A 20180-nucleotide genomic window follows, 5' to 3' on the forward strand; every position below is an offset into this window, starting at 1 on the left:
TGTGTTACACCTCAGCCCAAGCCACATATTTGCGATGCAGTCGGGAGCCCTTCTGCGTAACGACTCATCCCAGGCTGCCCTTCCCTGACTTAGAGGAGGGAAGATTCTGGGTCATTCCAAGACGCCTGGTCAACTCTACTCCCAGATACTTCTACAGCTCGTTCCCTCCCCTCTTTCAGGTGTCTGCCCAAAGCTGTCCCTTCTCCATAACGCCCTCCCAGCCTGTACGGAAGAACCTTATTTTTCTCCACAGCACTGACTATCGCACAGACTGCATCTTCATTCCTTGAAATCTCCCTCTCCACCCACTAGAACAGAGGCTCCGTGAGATCAGGCAGTTGATTTTGTCACTCCTTTATTCCCCGGCATCTAGCAGAGTGTCTTCTATACAGAAAAAGCTTAATTTAGCGAATTGACGAACGATGTCACATCATCTTGACAACCTATGAAATCTCAAGATAGCTGGAAATAGTGTGAATTAACATATTCAAAAATGTCCAAAGTCACTTCGGAAGGTTTTAGAAGGTATTCTATGAAGGCTTTACAAAAATCAGCCGTGCTTTTGAATTTCCGCGTGATGCCCCCCAAATTTACTCTCCTAGGATCGACACGAGGTATGGCAGCAAAATGTTTGCCAGTGCCTCTTGGTGTAAAAATGCAACTCAAATTATATTTAGATGTTCAAATACTTCTTTTCTTCATTGAGCTGGGTCCTCGTGAAGTTAAATACATAGGGGTACCCAATAAAATTCATTCTGGAATAAAATCTTAGTTATTAAATGGGCTCTGCTCTGAATGGAATAGAATAAATTCCCCCAGAGGGGAAATTATTCTTTGGGCTGTAATAACAGCAGCCAGAGCAATATATTACCCCAGAGGCCAGATGAAACTCTGCCAAGGGCTGGAAGTTTCCCACCCATGCTCAGTAGGCTCTGTTTTAGGATACCCCACCCTGCTCACACATACCTATCTAATTGGTAGTCCATAGCTGTGCCCACACCGCTTCAAAACACCAACGATCTAGCCCAAATCCTTGTTCCTCCTGACCCAATTCAAAATTAACGTCTGGGGAATGGGACAGCATGTGTATGTCTGTGTGTGTGCAACTCGTGTGTTATTTCACTTTGATAGTTTGCTTTGGCAGACTGCTCCACGCTTGCAACATTTTGACAGATTGAAGGCTACCAGGGCCTTTGGCAAACAAATCATACACTCCCCTCCAAGCGGCGGGGGAAGCCACGTTCCTACCAAGACTTTCTGATACACCTTGCAGTAGAAACAACCCAACCTTGCACACCAAAGCACACAGGGGGGGAAAAAATGCCATCTACCCAGTGTCGTTGTAGATTTTAAACACTCCATCATTTCATTTCCTCCTGTAGAAAATAATACTCATTGAAATTCAGTACAAGATTTACATCATGGAACCAGGGCTCTGCTCTGGGCTTCTGGATTATCCTTGGCCAACCGCTCCCCACCCTCCACATCAACCATCCTCAACTCCAGGGAGGATGGATCATGTCACAACCACTGTGTTCCTAGGATTACCTCAATGAACTCAACACCACTTGAGCATATCAAGTAACAAAACAAGGAAAACAGGGGTGGGGGGAAACCCACCTTACTTCTTTTCTTCTTCAGTTAATACAACCCAAGAGATATTTGGGGAGCAGTTGGGAAACTAATAAAATTATACTGACCTTAGCAAAAGAGAGCCAAAATCTTAGCACTGAAGTGAAATCTCTACCTACTGCTCTCTGGAGCTGAAAAAGTTTTGCTAAGCATGCATTTCACCAGCTTAACCCTCCGCCTTTCTCTGACAGCAGTTAAGAGTAAAGGCAGCAAGAGAGGGAGACAGGTGACAAATGACATTCGACCATGAAGACTCGATGGCTATCCATGATCTCAACGCTTACGAGTATTATTTCATTGAATCTCCACAACCATCCCGCCAGACGCTTTCGTTATATTCACTCTGCAGGTGAGGAAATTGAGGCACAGAGAGGCGAAGTCATTTATCGAAGGGCACACACACCTAAGTGGCAAAGGCTGATTCCAAAGCCAGCAGTCAGACCCTTGGCCTGGACCCTTAACCACCATGCTCTGGGGCCTCATTAACACAACACACCTTTAAACCAAGCATTTGCATTTCATCACATCAATTTTCTTCCCCGTTCTTACGAGGCTGTGGCTTCACACATCTGTTTCACTTTCTGTCGTGCTTGCAAAAATAATCAGAAAGTAAGTACATGTGATAAAACCTGGTTTATCCAGCCTCACAAGAGAACATTCTAAGGTTTAAAATAATGGAAGCCGACCATTTCAATCCCAAACTTACAAAAATGCACTCTATTTATTTTCCTGATTTCTTATACGGAGTATACTGAGCGTAAGTAACCTTTTTTAGATGGCTGGCTCAGAATCGCCAGCATGATTATCAAGCCATCTGTGGAGCACAAGGTGGTGGCCTTGGAGCTGAGGAGGTTGCAAGGCCCAGACGCTTGGGATTCTCTGAACCCCCGGCCTGCCCTTCGCTGTCTCCTACCGGCCATCAGGCATCGCTTGCTGTGCCGTGGACAAGCCTGTGCCCTCTCAACTCGGCTTCCTTTAGGTAGGCCTCGGCCTCAGAACCAAGCTGAACCCAAAGTAAGACCGACAGGCTCGGCGCAAGGGCCTGCCTACCTTTCGTGGGGTGAATGTTTCCAATTTAGAGCATGGATTTACAGACACCTATTGTATGTATATTGGTTTTTATTGCTGATTTCCAGGTTCTCAACTCTTGCGGCCATTTGTGTTCTCTGGACCAGGGCCTCTGGCAAAGTGAGGTGTCTGTCACGGCACAGCTCTTTAAGACCCATCATCCGTTGGTAACTTCCCCTCCTCGATGGCAGATTTCTCAAGGAAATGGTTTCTGATCCATCTTTGCAGCTAGTAGACAATCAGCAGAGCTCTGGTCCCACCTCAGGACCAATGAATAGCGAGTGAATGAAAGAATTGGGAGGATGGAATGAAGTGAGAGAGGAAGAAGAACCAGAAGGAGGGAAGAATGATGGCTCACAAAAGAGGTGCAAAGAGCTCCTGTCATAACATTCCAGCAATGAAGTGTTTTCTAAGTGCATCTCAGAATTCTCTGTTGGGAAAATAAAAGAACAGGAAAAAGGAAGACAATCCTAAATTAGGAAGATTTCCACAAGTGGGCAGTTACGGGTTCCAGTCCCCGGCAGGGGTGGGGGTCAATGTTAACCTGAAGCCTATAAATCCACTTGGGTCCATAAGGAATGGGTAGCTGGCAGCCCAGTGATCGCACCTTGACTCCACTGGATGCTTTTGGGTACAGAATGTTCTAGTAAATCCCACAGTCAAGTACTGAGTGATGAGGACATGCTCCAGGTGCAGGGCCGTGCCAGGCATAAAGAAAAATCAATACTGTCTGAATGCTTGCCATCATTTTATAGGTAGGGGTTTGCCAGGGCAGTCCTCCAAAAAACGATTTTATTTCCTCTTAGCCTCGCTGCCTACCATTCAGATGGCTCTCCTACCAGGCTTCCCCTAAAAGATTCCAGCAGGCTCTTCCCCGGCATACTTGTACTGTTCTGCTCCCACCAGAGGAGTTGTCTTCATACAGGGTCAACCGTGTTCCCAAACCTGTGTGTGCCCGTTGCTTTGGAATCACATGAAAATATCCGAATAGTACACAAACCCATGACATAGAGCGCAAAAAGAAGGAGTCGTTGTTAGTTGTTTCTACGAAAATGAAGCTGAAGGCTTTGGAAAGACTCAGTAAAGGCAAGTAGCCAAGAAAAAAAAAAACTGTTGGCAAATTAGGTGTGGATGAGACAACTGTAAATGATTAGGGGCAAAAATAATAAAATCTAGAATCATCTGAACTCAGATTGCTTTGCAAATGTCTTTAAATTCTCACTCCACGTTAAAGTAACCCAAATGGAAACCTTAGATAATGTTTATGGGTGTGGTTTGTGCAAGAAGGACAATCAGGGGTTCATGCTCAAAGAAAAGTCCTTGGCCCCGTATCAAAAAATAGTGAGTGAATGTACATGTGTTTTAAGTTAAAAATAAACTGTTAAAGGTGTGTGTGTATCATTTGTATGATTTGCTGCTTTAACCTGCTTTTGTAATTAACTAACAATCCTCATCAGGAAAGAAAAACTTTCTACTTTCTTTCTTTTACCCAAAAGATCATTATCAACTCATTCATTCAATATTCAACAAATGTTCATTAAGTATTAACTGGGTAGTGGTTTAGATGTGGGCTACACAAAGTCTGTCCTGCTCTATTAACATGATGTGTTTTTTTTTAACTTTTTTAATGTTTATTTATTTTTGAGAGAGAGAGCGAGCATGAGTTGGGTAGGGGGCAGAGAGAGAGGGAGACACAGAATCGGAAGCAGGCTCCAGGCTCCGAGCTGGCAGCACAGAGCCCAACACTGGGCTCGAACTCACGAGCTGTGAGATCATGACCCGAGCCAAAGTCGGACGCTTAACCGACTGAGCCACCCAGGTGCCCCAAACACAATTAAGTTTAACACTAATAATCCAAACCTGACCCCTCCTCCGCTCTTTCCTCCCTCCTTCCTCTACCCTCCTCCTCCCCCTCCCCCTCCTTTCCCCCTTTCTCCTTCCCTTATTTTCTCCTCCTCCACCGCATTTCTTAGTCACTGGCACAGGGACACTGATTGAGCCCATGATCCTTCCCAATGACCACATAGTCCTCCACCCCTGAGGGGAGTCTCCGTTTTCACTGATGGATCATATCTCAAATATCACTATTTTGGTCATTCTCTTTCTTACACACACAGACACATCTTCTCAACACGCTTCTTTTTTCCTTTCTGTATTCGGGATCTTTTTCAGTTGCCCCAAGAACAGCCACCTCTCTCTTTCTCATTTCCTCAGTCCCTTCTGGCTGTATTTCTGAGCGAAGCAGCTGACAGGCATTACAGTAATATTACTGTACTGAAGTGTGTATGAAGGCAAAGAAAAGCCTTACGTTTCAGAAGACTAAAACCAGACACTTGACCTAGGGCCACCAACCTGTAAACCCCTTAAAATGATCCAGAACTCCACTTCACAAGACCTATAAAAATCACCATCTACCTCTGTAATCTAATTACATCTGTATTTCTTCAAACCCTACTCTTCAAAAATGAGGATCACCTAGTCAGCTTTATTTTCTGCCAATTTAACCACTTGTCTGGCATTTTCAACCATTGTGTTTTCCTTTCAAACATAAACACTGTCAACTATACTGAGGCATAGTACGAGGTACAAAATGAGCCCCCGACCATGCAGACCGGCTCTAAATAGATTTTGTTGGCTGGCCATGATACGTAGCCATCACCACCTGTTAAACTAATTCTAGCAGAAAACTGGGTTTGCTTCCGCTCAATCACTGAACAAACACATAGGCTGTAACTGTCATTTAAAAAAAAAAAAAAGTGTACCATTTGGAGCAAGACTTTAAGAAATATATACACTTTGGTATCACTTAGTGTCTTTTCCTCTGTTAACCTGTAACAGGACAAAGACTTCCTAATGTAGCCTTGACTAATCCTTTGGTCCAAATGGATTTTTCCCTTGCCCTGAACGTTGGGTGGCCTCCAGGCTTGTCCAACGTTCAAAGACAACTCGCTAACCAGCTCCATCAAGAGTTAAAACTTTCGTGTTTTTTCTGCTGTGGGGTTTAACAGCGATTCTTTTTATTACTGCAGACATTGAGCAGGGCAGAGATACTCTTGCTATGCTAATACTCCAGGCTTTTTGGTCTTTTTCAATGAGGGGGAAGCTGGCTTTCTGCTTCTCTGTGGCTTGGCAAAAACTGGGGAGGGATTTTTAAACTAAATCTCTGCGTATCAGAATTGTGAATCCCTTCAATGTTTTTTCCTCTCAGGGATTTTCTTGGCAGCTGACTTCTAATCTGGACCTGTTGCCCTATGGGTAGAGAAATCTTCCAGCTTTTCCAATTGATCTTTATGCATTTGGTTGCCTTTATTAATATATTTTTTTAAAAACCTTAAAATTTGGGTGTGTGTGTGTGTGTGTGTGTGTGTGATCTACTAATGTTATCAAAGACTTCTGGCTCTTAAAGTAAACATAGCCCTTTCCCCAGAACATTTTCTAAAGCATTAAAACAAAAGTCATTCTAGTTTTTTTTCAGATTAAAATAGATTTATAAGGCCCTTGAAACAGAATGCAAAACGGTTTATGAGTTTTAATGCAAAACCTGGCTTATGAAGAAGGAGACTTCATGGAATCTGCAGCTGAGCTCTTGCAAAGAATCACCCATCCTCAGAGCCCACATTTTCTCTCCCCAACTCCATTCAGCAGAACTCTTGAAGAAACGTCCTGCTCAGTAGGCCTGTTTAAACAGCCACTTCAGGGGCGCCTGGTTGCCTCAGTGGGTTAAGCTTTCGACTTCAGCTCAGGTCATGATCTCACGGTTCGTGAGTTGGAGCCCCACATTGGGCTCTGTACTAACAGCTCAGAGCCTGGAGCCTGCCTCAGACTCTGTCTCCCACACTTTCTGCCCCTACCCTGCTCACACTCTGTCTGTCTCTCTCTCTCTCTCTCTAGAGAATAAAATAAACATTAAAAAAAAACTTATAAATAAATAAAATTAAATTAAATTAAAATAAAATAAAATAAAATAAAATAAAATAAAATAAAACAACCCTTTCAGAAGGACCCTAATCCTGGAGACCTGTCAGGACTTCCAGAGTTCAATCCCAAGGGTAGCAAGGCCACATCTAGCTTTCAGCTACTCCCACCTTGCTCATTTCCAACCATGGGCAATTTCTCTGAAATAACGCCCAGCCTGGAGGTGAGCCTCCCCTCGAAGGGAGATGGCTTCCAACCACCAATCAGATTAGGAGAGGTCAACTATTTTCACAGAGGCATCAATGAAAATTCCAAAATCCCATCAAGGAAAAAACTTGGGAAGTTCTCCCAAGCAATGGCCTTCCTCGGGCAGCCTGGGTGGCCACATTTTTGAGGGTCCTCAGGATTTGTAGAGGCCTTTCTGCTGCTGGCCAGGCTCCCACTTGGGTACCACATGGCGAACCCACCTTTGGTCATCCTTTGCTGCCCTTTTCAATCCAGTTCAATATGCAACTGTGGCTTCCACTTCTCTGTCCCCCATTGGGGTCCTGGTGCTCAAATATGCTGTGGTTCTGAAGTGACCCAGTGGCCCAAGTGCACTTCTCACTCCCTTGTGGTTGTACAGCATTATTTTGGAGTTTTCACAAACACGATGCATAGCTCAGGTCTTGAAATATCTTTTAAATCTATTTTTTAAACTATGGTTTAAAAATGCAAACCTGCTAATTTAGGTTAGTTATCAAATACTATCCCTGAGCAGATGTGGGCTGCCCTGTTAACAGTTGGATTTTGCAGAGACCTCAGAATGGAGCTTTTCCTGACTTCGGTCTGACTGTGACACGCTTGTGAATGACATTAATGAAGAAGGCTGTAGCTCTGCACGGGTCTTTGGACTTCAGGCCTGCACATGTCTGTTCATGTAAAATTATACAAGCAACTACAGACTAGGGCGTGCGCACGCGCACGCGCACACACACGCGCACACACACACACACACACTCCACTCCACTCAATTAAATGCCAGGCATTGGCCTAAGAGCATCTGCCTAGCAAATGCTCTAGCCCTGGTTGGGCAATCACATGTGGCACCACCATAATAACATATTATAAGCCATTTTGCTTTTTATTGTAAGTTCTGAGCATTCAGGGCTAATGTATAGTTACAAGAGAAAAAAAAGTTCAGGATATCCTTAGTGATTCAACTTTTAAATAAAAAATTCTTCCTTCCCCGCTTTCTAGATTCTGAGTCTACTTATTTAAAGAGCATCTTGAGATTGCAAGATGAACTTCCTTCAGGAACTGCAATTGCTTACCTTGTGGATCAAGATTTTCTTAATTTTTTTTAATGCTTATTTAGTTTTCAGAGAGAGAAAGAGAGACAGAGCGTGAGCAGGGGAGGGGCAGAGAGAGAGGGAGGCACAGAATCTGAAGCAGGCTCCAGGTCTGAGCTGTCAGCACAGAGCCTGACACAGGGCTCAGACTCACGGACCTCGAGATCATGACCTGAGCCAAAGTTGGACGCTTAACCGACTGAGCCACCCAGGCACCCCAAGATTTTTTTTTTAATGTTTTAATGTTTATTTATCTTTGAGTGAGAGAGACAGAGTGCGAGTGGGAGAGGGGCAGAGAGAGAGAGAGAGAGGGAGACACAGACTCCAAAGCAGGCTCCAGGCTCTGAGCTGTCAGCACAGAGCCTGACACGGGGCTTGAACTCACAGACCTTGCGATCATGACCTGAGCTCAAGTCAGACACTTAACCGACTGAGCCACCCAGGTGCCCCAAGGCGCTCCAAGATTTTCTTAATGCTACACAGCTAAAGCAAGTGCAAAATAAGCTAGATGCTAAGGCTGATGTACAAGTCATCATCCATAAATCCCGATTCCAAATTTTGGTGTTTATCAACACAGACTCACTGATCTCATAATATGTAAATATTACAAATCCAAACCGAGGAGACAAATTTAGCTTAATCAAACACTACCGTTAACCATTTTGCATATTGTGTTTTTACAGAGCATTTGGACCGAAGAAGTTTTCAAAGGGTCTATCGGGATCAAATAAAACACGCAGGTGAAGGTCACAGATGTTTTGAGCGGAAGGAACCAGCGATGTCCCCTTTTAAGTACACTGGATCAATTAAGTCCAAGCCAGAGGATAAAACTGGCGTAAGTTCTTCAGGTAATTCCATTGGGCAGCCAGGCTAAATATCCACGCATCCAGGAACGTCTGTATTTAAAAATAAGAATCTGAACCCCAGAGGTCTCCCACGAACTAGCAGAACACCGGGTTGAACCCAAGTCACTTGGATCTCAGTCCGAGCACCTCTTCCCACAGCACACTACTCGCTAGGCCTCGAGGGCTCTTGTGGATAGCGGACTTATTATACACATGCACGTAGTATATCAACAATACCACTGATGTGCAGACCCTCAAGGCTAGTTACTATAGAGACTGTAGAGTAAATGCAAATATCGAATTTCCTGTTTTCCTGTTGTCTTTTGAAAAGGTTCTCCACTTACCTGAGGGACCGCATGAAATGAGAAACCATGATGCTGGGCGTCCCGGAAGAAGCAAGGGCTCCTCTGAGATGTTACCAGTTTTCCGCAGATGGGAGTGATGTTCAATTCCTACGGGAGGAACGACAATACTATTTTTAGCATCATTTGCTTAAGAAGATCCTGGAGTCTAAGGGGGCCGATGAAACCGGAAGCGAGCAAATGGAAGCCATTAAAATAAAAACGCCACTGTCCAGTTATGGTTACGTTTCCCAATTGAAATCCGAGTATACACGAACATGAGGTAACAGATTTATGGGACATTCAGCACAGGCATTGATCCATAAAAGATGTTCAATAAATTACTATTAGTATGATTATCTCAGACTGGCTAATATCAGAGTCGGCATTAGGCAACCCTGCGTTGGAAATCTAGCTCCATCTATTAAAGGCTACATGACCACAGGAAAGTCACTTCGCCTCTGTGTGTTTTGGTTCCGCCAACTGTACATTTAGGGGTAAAAATACCGCCTAACAGGGGACGCCTGGGTGGTTCAGTCGGTTAAGCGTCCGACTTGAGCTCAGGTCATGATCACGAGGTCTGTGAGTTCCAGCCCCGTGTCAGGCTCTGTGCTGACAGCTCAGATCCTGGAGCCTGCTTTGGAGTCTGTGTCTCCCTCTCTCTCTCTCTCTCTCTGCCCCTCTCCCACTCGCACTCTGTCTCTCTCACTCAAAGATAAATAAACATTAAAACATTAAAAAAAAAAATCTTGGGGCGCCTGGGTGGTTCAGTCGGTTAAGCGTCCAACTCTTAGTTTCGGCTCAGGTCGTGATCTCACAGTTCGTGGAATCGAGCCCCGCATCGGGCTCTGTGCTGACAGCATGGGGGATTGATTCTCTCTTTCCCTCTTTCTCTGCCCCTCCCCTACTCATTCTCTCTCTCTCTCTCAAAATAAATAAATGCACTTAAAAAAAAAAAAGAAAAAACATACTGCTTAATAATAAAAAGAAATGATGTACTGATACATGCTACATCGTCATGAACCTTGAAAACATTATCCTGAGTTAAAGAAGCCAGCCACAGGAGGCTACATATTGCACGATTCCATTTACAGGAAATGTTGGGGGTAAGCAAATCTATAGAGACAAAAAATACATGAGCGGCTGCCAGGGTCAGAAAGGTTGGGAGGGGATAAGGGGAGGTGCAAGATTTCCTCCTGGGGTGACAAAAGTGGTCTCAAATTACACTGTGCTGATGGCTGCCTGCCCAACCCGTGAATGTATTAAAAATCATTTAATTGGAGTGTTAAATCGGTGAGGTGTATGCTATGTGAATTACATCTCAATGAAACTGTTTAAAAAAATACTACCTAAGGGATTGACACAGGTGGTGGGGATTAAGTGGCGGACATGTGCACCGGGCTTGGCCCGTGCCTGGCACCCGAGCGACACTCATCACCAAGTATCTCTGCTGGCATTGGTGCAGGAAGAGGTCAAGCGACACCTGCAATGTGTCATCCCAGGAAAAAGAGGAGGGTAGAACCCCCCACCCTCAAAAGCACCTCTCCTCGGAAGCCCTTGCTACACAGAATGTCTTAACACTGTCAAATGAACCAACAGTTTCAAAGGTAAACTATAAACAGCATCAGAAAGCCTGGGATGGGAGGTTTGGTTGGGATATAATGGAACTTGGGAAGAAAAACCACGGCCCAGTCTCCCCTCTTCCTGTACCTCCTTCTCAGGGAAAGGCAACAGATGAAGTGAGGTTTCAAGCCATGCCCAGGGGTCCGCTCTAATAAAGCCAGTTTTCCAAAATCATCGGTTTCTCCTTCCGATTTCTTTCTTAACCGGAAAAGGGGTGGAAGTGGGGATGGCGAGATAAATTATAAGGACTTAAGAAAAGACAGTGATGCGAATCAGAGCCTTCCACTTGCAGGGGAAAATAATCAAGATTTTAAAAGTTACCACCAGCCCTTTCTGGGGGCTATTAAGGAAGTAAAGCCTCTTAACTGTAATCACCCCTAATTAGCCATCAGCAACTCATGAAATTACTCATGGCATTGAAGACCCTGAAATTCTTGGGTCTCGGCCAGAAGTTACACTGAGATTCACCAGGAAGAAGGCCAACAAGCGTAAATTGGAACAGTTAAAACTCCTCTGAATCCAAGGCATTGTCTTCTTGGCCGGGCAGTGGGTCTGTGTGAAGACAGAGAGTAGGACGAAATCTCTGCCAAGCTCCTAATAATGATCAACTAATCAATAATTATTTACTTATCATGAGACTCAAGAAAAGGATGAGTCAGTGGTCTCCCTTTACAATCTAGCTTAGGTGGATAAGATTCAGGGACTTGGAACTGTCAGAGGAAAGGATAGCGTTGTCTAGAACAACAGGTGAATAGTGTTATACAGAGACGCTGGGCACAAACCAAGCTAGATCAAGAGAAAAATCGCTGTAGAGGGCTGATCAGACATCAGCAAGGAAGATGGGACTTACGGTCAGCCCGTAGTCTACGCGGGTTACAAATGAGCAATCTAGAGTAGCCGGTAAAAAGTGCACATGCTGTAGCCTCAATGACCTAGGTCTGAGACCCGGGGCCTCATTTATTAAGCAGGTGACTTTCGGCATTAACACTTCTGCCTTTCAATTTCCTCGGCTGTCGGGGGGGGGGGGGGGGGGGGGTGGGGATACCTCTTGGAACTACCTGTAGGGTTGCTGGGAGTATTAAATATTTATCAAGATGGCGTGAACTGGGTGATAGACACACACATTCGTGCACGTACATGGCACTGTAGGCACGGTCCTCAAGGAACTTAGAGTCTAGGTGTAGAGGACTATACACTTTAAACAAACTGAAACATAAGTATAAAAATAAAATTGTTATAGGGGGCGCCTGGGTGGCTCAGTCGGTTGAGGGTCATGATCTCGCGGTTCACGAGTTCAAGCCCCACGTGGGGCTCCGTGCTGACAGCTCAGAGCCTGGAGCCTGTTTCGGATTCTGTGTCTCCCTCTCTCTCTGCCCCTCCCCTGCTCATGCTCGGTCCCCCCCCCCCCTCAAAAATAAACAAACGTTAAAAAAATTGATGAAAATAAAATACAATTCTTACAAGCACCATGAAAGAAAGTCCGAGGTGCCTCAGGAAGTATACCGGGCAGTGGTCTGAGAAGGTCCCTCTGAGGAACTGAGCTTTATGCTGGGGCTTGAAGCAGGCGACAGCCAGGCGTGGACGTCGCAGGAAATGGGAATCACGTGTATACAGGCGTGGGAGGAACCGGAAGGAAGAAGGAAGCAGTGTGGGAGCAATGCAGCAATGGGAGGAGAACATGGGGAGACCCGCCCCCCTGTGAGGAGGTAAAAATCCCCTGAATACGGCAAATGAATGGCTGTGGCACAAGGGAAAGAGAAGAGTCACCCATGACTCCCTTCGGATTTCTGGTGGATGGAAGCAGCAAAACCAGGTACCAGGGAGCTTTTCTGGTTTTTTCAGGAAAGGAAGGGCGATGTTGAGGAAAGAAAGTCTGCTGCAAAGCAGTGGTTTCCAGAACTGACAAGAAGCCAACCAGAAAAACATCTTAAATATCCAAACAATTTGAAAACAGATTGACAGCCCCTGCTGAGAACCATGGACCCCATCCTCTGGGCATATCTTGCCTTCAGGTATTTGCTGATAATAGAACGAAGCCGTCATGATTAGCCTCTCTCCTTTTTTTTTTTTTTTAATGTTTATTTAATTTTTTTTGACACAGAGAGAGATGATTAGCCTCTCTCTCTTTTTTTTTTTTTTTAACGTTTATTTAATTTTTTTTGACACAGAGAGAGAAGGAGAGCACAAGCCGGGGAGAGGCAGAAAGAGAGGGAGACAGAGGATCCGAAGCAGGTTCTGCGCTGGGAGTGGAGAGCAGGACGCGGGGCTCGAACTCACGAACCATGAGATCATGACCTGAGCCGAAGTCGGTCGCTTAACCGACTGAGCCACTAGGCGCCCTACCTGTCATTTTAAAATAGGGCTTTTTTCCTCTTTGCCTCATCTTCTTAGAATTTATATCTTGGGTGTACATCTTATGTGGTCACATAAGTTTTTAACATTTTTAACATTAGTTAAAAAATGATAACCAAACACTATGTGGGAGCTGTACGTGTAGACATTTTTTACCGATGGAGTGTGTGCCATCCAAAAAAAAGTTTCGGAGGCCACTGGTCCAGAATGTTTTTTGACCAACTTCTTAATCAGATTTGACTCATCACTTTTATCTGATCATACGGTTGAGGAGCTTGTTCCAGAGGGACTCTGCCATTTCCTGGTGTTCACCTGTGCTTCCGTGATCACTACTGTGTTATGTCAGTTCTGCTTTTCAAACCGCGGGCCGCAACCCCTGTCTGTCAGGAAACAATTCTGTGGGTCATAACCTGCACTTTTTTAAGTGCAACAGAAAAGAACGAAGGAGAAAGGAAACACTCTGGCGTCTGTTGCACACAGTGTGGGCAGCCATGTCTCGCCGTGGCTCACAGAACAGTTTAAATGCCCTTTTGAAATGCACTGGGAGACCAGAAGGCACAGCAGAGTTCTAACTGGTCAGGGGGAGTAAAATCATGACAACGAGGCAGAGCCACATTGCCCAAGCCCCTGAGAAGCCGCACCGAATTTCGATGAGATGGCTGGGAAAGAGCCATCGTAGGGAGCAGGCAGAGACCTGATGAAAGCGAGGTTTCCCAAAAATTCATTTGGCGGCACTGTGCCGAGCCTGGGGAGCTGAGTAAGCATGCTATTTGTGGGTCTGATTCCGCTTTTTGAGGTTTGCGTCTGTGGATTTATAACTTTTCTTGACAGCGACCAAAAAATCCAACGATGTAGTTGCTGTTAGAACATAGGCTCCCTGGGGGAAGCCCAGGGCCCGACTCTCTCTCCTTTCCACAAAGATCCTGCAGGAAGGCTGAACGGTCACCTGATTTGGGTCAGGCTAGAGTCACAGTCCCCACGCACCAGGTGGAAGTGGCACAGGGTTCCGTGCCAGTATGGCGGAGACAGAAAGACAGTTCCAGGCTCAGTATGGCGGAGACAGAAAGAGGAGCCATGACAGATTTAACTCAGGATGGAAGGTGGCTCCCAACCCCAAAGATGACAGGGGCACTATTTTGCTACCCTTTACCAACAGGCCCACCTCTGAGCATGTTTCCTGCCCCTTCTCCTCATGGCCTGACCAGAACTCCTGGAAAAACCCACCTGAGTTCCATGGTCCCCAGAAGAAAAGGATCTGCTCAGCCTCCCATGCGTGGGTTCAGAAAGGCCCACCTTGAGGCCACATCGCCACGACAGGAGCCAGTTCCACCTCCCCATCTTCCCCCCACACTTAGGCTTCTCCCCCTCTGGAACCCCCATGATGTAAAGCGATCACCCAGACAAACAAAAGCCCTACTCCCTGGGGCGGTGGAAGGGACTCACCACACGAATGAGGACCAGACATTTCAGGAGGCAGTTCCAGACCCCAAATCAGCACCCAGGAACATGTGGTGGGGGCAAGTCACAGAAGCTGCCCTTCCTTTGCGAAAGCCACCCCCAGAACGTCCTGACAGAACAAGGGCCTCCACGCTGGGCCTATGCTCCGCCCAATCCCGTCTTCCCCAACATCACCAACACTTCTGCTCCACCGCCATTTCCGCCAACTTTCTTCTCCCAGAACAGTGGCCGACCCTTTGCGGCGCCCCCTACCTGACATGCAAATTGTCTGTGGACAAAAGTACCGGGCTGTAGGCTCCCAACATCGGTGTCCAACCCCCATCTGTCTTCCATTAACAGTAAAGCAGAAGAAGAGTCAGGAACTGACTTTCACTAAGCACCTGATACGGGGCATGATATTTAATCATCACAGCAAAACTGAGGCCACACGGCAGGTAGAGGGTAGGCCAGGGACAAACACAGATCGCCAACACCAGAGTTGGCCCTCTTTTCACTGTTAGACTCACTGCCTCTCACCCAGCAGAGAATCATGCTTAGCTAGCCATTTAGTAATAAACACGTGAATGGATGGATGGATGAATGGATGGATGGATGGATGCTTTCCTAAAGGACTGAAGGTGCCTCGTGGATGTGCTAGGAGGTGAAACAGGTCAGGACGTGATTGTTCATTGTGCCATGAACATCACCTAGGGCAAAGTCAGCCAGGATGAGCCGTTTTCATACTCTATCATTTCTGATCATAATAGTCATGAGGCCAAGGATGCCAGCAAACATCTACTCAGTGGCTACCATGTGCCAGATGGCATTCGATATGCTTAACACACATGAACTCATTTTTAGCCTTACGACAACTTGCCATGGGGAAATGGAGGTACGGAGAGGTTAAGTCACTTTTCCAAGCCACCCGGTGAGTAGGTGGGGGAGTCAGGACTCAAAACCAGGCAGCCCGAGCCCAGATTTTATGCACTGAATTGTCATTTGACACTGTCTTCAGAAGAGAGGCACGTGAGTTCCACTTCTCAGAAAACAGAGCCCATGTCTGCTCTCTGCTATTGCTGATGTTCAGTAAGTGGCTACAGGCTGGCCTTGAACCAGAATGGAGGCGCTGACCCACCGCAGGCCTGTGCTGCCTCCACAGAGAGGCCCACCCTCCTAAACCCTCCGGGAGCCGTCATCACTTGCCTACCCCAGGCAGCAGGGTATTCAGGGCTGGGCCCTGAGGAGCCCCAGGCCAGGTCACATTTCCAGCCTCTTCCAACTGGGTGAAGCCAGCCAGAGGAACATCTCCCTCCCAGCCCTCTGTGCTCCATCCTGTCTCCTAGCCCCTTGCAGAACGTGTCCTTTTTCCTGTCATCGTCAAACTCGGCCACGTTATTCATTTCTTCCCATGAGTGACCTGAAAACCCACAGAATCTGATCTAGGAAAAAAAAATGTTTGAAGAGCCATTGAAACTCCCTGGATACTTCCAAGCAAACACATTACAGCAGGTTTGGTTACTCAATTAGGAAAACACCTACCTCTCCTTTCTTACCTGGAGAAATTGGTACTCGGCACAGATTAGTTAAGGATCTCGATACAAATTGCATCATTTTTCATGGTCATTACCATTGATGTGGTTTATATTTGTTTTCGATCCTAAAGAATGTTTCCCAGGTAACTAAGGAAAACGTTCAAGGTCAGAAATATCAGGAAGGCAAGATATTTGAAATAAATGGGCCATTTATTCCTGCTTCTGTATAAAGTCGGTTTTTCAACTTCAAATGGCCTCATACTACAGATCAAAGGCAGAAATGCATCTGGAGTAAGACCCTTTCTTTCCCCAAATGTTACTTAGTCATTTGATTTACAGCACTTGATAAACCTGGTTAAATGTCTTTACTTCTGTGTTAAGTCTCCAGCAGAGCTCCCATCTAGCAATTGTCACAGTGTATCAATGTAATTTGCATTTGTCTTTCAGCCCCCTTAGGTGGGACTACAGAAGAGTAAAGACTCTTCTCAAAGACTTGCTTTTTTTTTTTTTTTATGTTCCTGAAGCCTAGAACAGGGCCTGGGGCACAGTAGGTGCTCTGTGATGACAGAAAGGATTTACATTCAATCTCACTCAGAGGGCCTGTCTCCAAGCATGATCATACCATGTTTCCAAGGTACTGTTGCCCAGCCCAGCATTTAAACAGTCACTTTGCTTCCACAGTAAATGTTAACACTTTCTGAAATTAACACGATTGATGACATTCTCTGCCCCCACCCCCACCCCAAAGCCTCCAACATGCAAATAAGCAGCTGTGATGGGCTGCAGGCCACCCTACCAAGGGATCAAAAACACCGAGACACCACACCCATACAGCCTTCCTCCCCACCCTGAGCACTCCATCTCTCCCCAGCACCCCCTGCCAAGAGTAGTTTGTAATCCCTGGGTTGCCATTAATCAAAGGAAACAAGATCAAACTCCCACAGCGGGGCTCTGCAGGGAGCTCAAATCTGTGGGAACCACAGATTTGCTGCCCAGGCCCTCTCCAAGATGATGATCCAGCCCATTTCAAAGACCAATACATTCTCCAGCCCCCTTGGTCAAAACAGGTGGCCCTGGGACTAATGGCAGCTTTGGCTCAGGCTGAGCCAACCTCCTGGTCCACCTCCTTTCCTTCTGATACAAACTCAGGTCCTGCCACCTGCGGATGGCCTTTTGCCACTCCAGCAAGCACCTGCGTACATCTGTGTGCACACATGCACACACACACACATACACACACGTGTATCGGCAAAGGAGAGTGTCCCAGATGCACTAACACTAAAGGAACAGATCCACAGAGGGCAAGTACCACATTCATCTACAAAATGGGTCTAGGTAAGGGGCGCCTGGGTGGCGCAGTCGGTTAAGCGTCCGACTTCAGCCAGGTCACAATCTCGCGGTCCGTGAGTTCGAGCCCCGCGTCGGGCTCTGGGCTGATGGCTCGGAGCCTGGAGCCTGCTTCCGATTCTGTGTCTCCCTCTCTCTCTGCCCCTCCCCCGTTCATGCTCTGTCTCTCTCTGTCCCAAAAATAAATTAAAAACGTTGAAAAAAAAAAATCAAAATGGGTCTAGGTAAGACTTCAGGACTGGGAAGAACACAGCTAATGTGGTGTTCTTTCAGGAAAAAAGTTATCTATAAAATTAGACACGTGGGGCGCCTGGGTGGCTCAATTGGTTAAGGGTACAACTCTTGATTTCGGCTCAGGTCATGACCTCAGGGTCGTGGGATCAAGCTCCGCATCAGACTCCGCACTGAGCACGGAGCCTGCTTGGGATTCTCTGCCTCCCCCTGCCCTGTCCCCAGCTTGCACCCCTCCTCCCTCCCTCTCTTTCTCTCTCTCTCTCTCTCTCTCTCAAATTAAGAAAAAAATTATACATGTTTATATATGTTCTTAAGACAATCCTAGGAGGTAGGTGTTATTGATATCCCCATTTAAAAAAAATTTTTTTTTAACGTTATTTATTTTTGAGACAGAGAGAGACAGAGCATGAACGGGGGAGGGTCAGAGAGAGAGGGAGACACAGAATCTGAAACAGGCTCCAGGCTCTGAGCATTCAGCCCAGAGCCCGACGCGGGGCTTGAACTCACGGACCGCGAGATCATGACCTGAGCCGAAGTCGGACGCTTAACCGATGGAGCCACCCAGGCGCCCCGATATCCCCATTTTACAGAAAAGGAAACTGAGGCTGTAAGCACTGAAACAATATGTCTGCAGTCCCAGAGCTAGTAGGTAAGCAGCATGATCTGAACCCGAGCCACTTGACCACTGGAGTCATGGCTTGCCTTTGCACTACGTCGAACCATCTCTCAGGTCCCCCGGCACGCTACCTCAAACACACATTTCCAGGAGAGAGGCTCGCAGTCACATTTACCTGGTGCACACCATGCGGGCTGCGGCATGGGCCCCAGCCGGGGAAGCTGCTGTGCGTGAGGTTGTGCTCCGCCCGTTCACTCCACGGCGGCTTTGGCCTTGAGTCCAGGTTATTTCCTCAGTCCCCGCATGCGTTTGCCTGTCCAGAACACGTCCCGGCCCAGCATGCCTCGGTCACCATAAATCAGCCAGCCACACGCTCTGCCCTCGGTGCTTCTGAACACCAGGGGAAAGGATTTGCCTCTTTTTTGCTTGGCTCTTACGGCTTCTGCATTGACATTTGAACTATGTCATTATTTTTTTACGTGATAGAAATCTAGTCAATGATCTGTAGCAATCGCTGCCGGGCAGCGTGTGCCAAAAGGCTCCATATATCCTTACAGAAAGCGGTAGAAGCCTAGCAATTAGCCTGACTTCCTTTACACAATTCTGTGATGGGCCGGTATTAGGTAAAGCTGAAATCAGGTGCTGTGATTGAAAGATTATGATAATGTGAAACAGACAGCCATCTCATGAACTAGGAAATGTATTCAAGGCAACCAAGAGAAGTCGTTGGAGTCAAAGGTCACCCAGAGGTCAAGGGGGCAACCAAGGCAGTTGGGTTTAGCAGAATAAAACTGTTAACCATACCCTTTTTCTCTAGCGTCAATGGCCAGGCAAATCTGTTCTCTCCCTGTCACTTCTGTCCGCCTTGTCGACACTCCCTGTGACCCAAACCAGGACTAGAAAAATATCACCAGTAACCCAGGCCCCACTAATGAGCTGCGTACGCAGGGTAAGGACTCTTACCCTCTGACCTCTCTCATTATTATCTCATGCTCGGGTCTCCAAGGCTCCACATCTCAAGGCCTACCCCTCTCATTCAGACTATTTCCAGTTTCTGCCTGCCGATGACCCACCCAAGATGAATAACAAAAGGAGCCAGCCGCCAGCTCCACACCAGGTCCCCCTCCCACCGAGCCTTCCCATACTTGGGTGGTGATACCACCATCCTTCCCATGAATAAAAGCTCAAAGCTTACCTGGGCTTCCGTGACTTCCCCTCCCGCGTGGCCTAGGCCTGGCCTCGTGCCAACCTTCAAATTTTCGTTCGTATTATCCCTCAGATAAACTTCCTTTCCATTCCATCGTCTACCAGCCTCCCCTCGCTCATCAATGAAATCATTCCAGTTGGCGTTTCTGCCATGTCCCTGTGTACCTTTGTCAAAAATCGGATGGGCGTGTTTTTGGGTTCTCTATTCTGGGCCACTGACCTGTGTGCCTATCCCGCTACACGGACTGGATTCCTACAGCTATAGAGGTCTCGAAACCCGGCAGACCAATTCCTCCTACTTCATTTTTCCTTTTCGCCGATTATTTTCGGAGGTTTGACTATGACGTACCGTGGTACAGACTTCTTTGGGTTTATCCTGTTGGAAATTCACTAGTGCTTCCTGATTCTGTGGGTTCGTACCTTAGCCTAACCTCAGGAAGTTCTGGTTCCTTGAGCATTTTTCAGTCCTACCTTCTTTCTTCCGTCTTAAGATTTCAAAGACATTATTATAGTCCTATAGATCCCTGATGATCTCACCTTGTTTTTTTCCCTCCCCCAGTCTGTTTTCTCTCTGTTGTTCAGATCAGGTAGTTTTTATTGCTACATCTTCAAGTTCACGGATTCTGTCCTCTGTCATCTCTGTTCTGTGGTTCAGCCCATCCTCGTGAGATTTTATTTCAATTGTTATATTTTTAAATTTG

The 20180-nt window shown here is 46.5% G+C and overlaps 1 protein-coding gene across 2 annotated transcripts in view; it reads right to left on the minus strand.

Annotated features, from left to right (window-relative positions):
- THSD4 (thrombospondin type 1 domain containing 4) overlaps positions 1 to 20180 on the minus strand; it is a 573132-nt gene that overhangs the window by 539597 nt on the left and 13355 nt on the right. The window contains exon 2 of one of the 2 annotated variants that reach the window (XM_058737196.1): positions 9136 to 9243. In XM_058737196.1, coding sequence (XP_058593179.1) covers positions 9136 to 9164 — 29 coding nt within the window. In that variant the 5' untranslated portion in view covers positions 9165 to 9243. Of the gene's footprint in view, positions 1 to 9135; positions 9244 to 20180 lie in introns of those variants that run through there. The other variant, XM_058737198.1, reaches the window with a different exon arrangement.

This window comes from Neofelis nebulosa, chromosome 7 (assembly GCF_028018385.1).
Source record: "Neofelis nebulosa isolate mNeoNeb1 chromosome 7, mNeoNeb1.pri, whole genome shotgun sequence".
Classification (NCBI taxonomy): domain Eukaryota; kingdom Metazoa; phylum Chordata; class Mammalia; order Carnivora; family Felidae; genus Neofelis; species Neofelis nebulosa.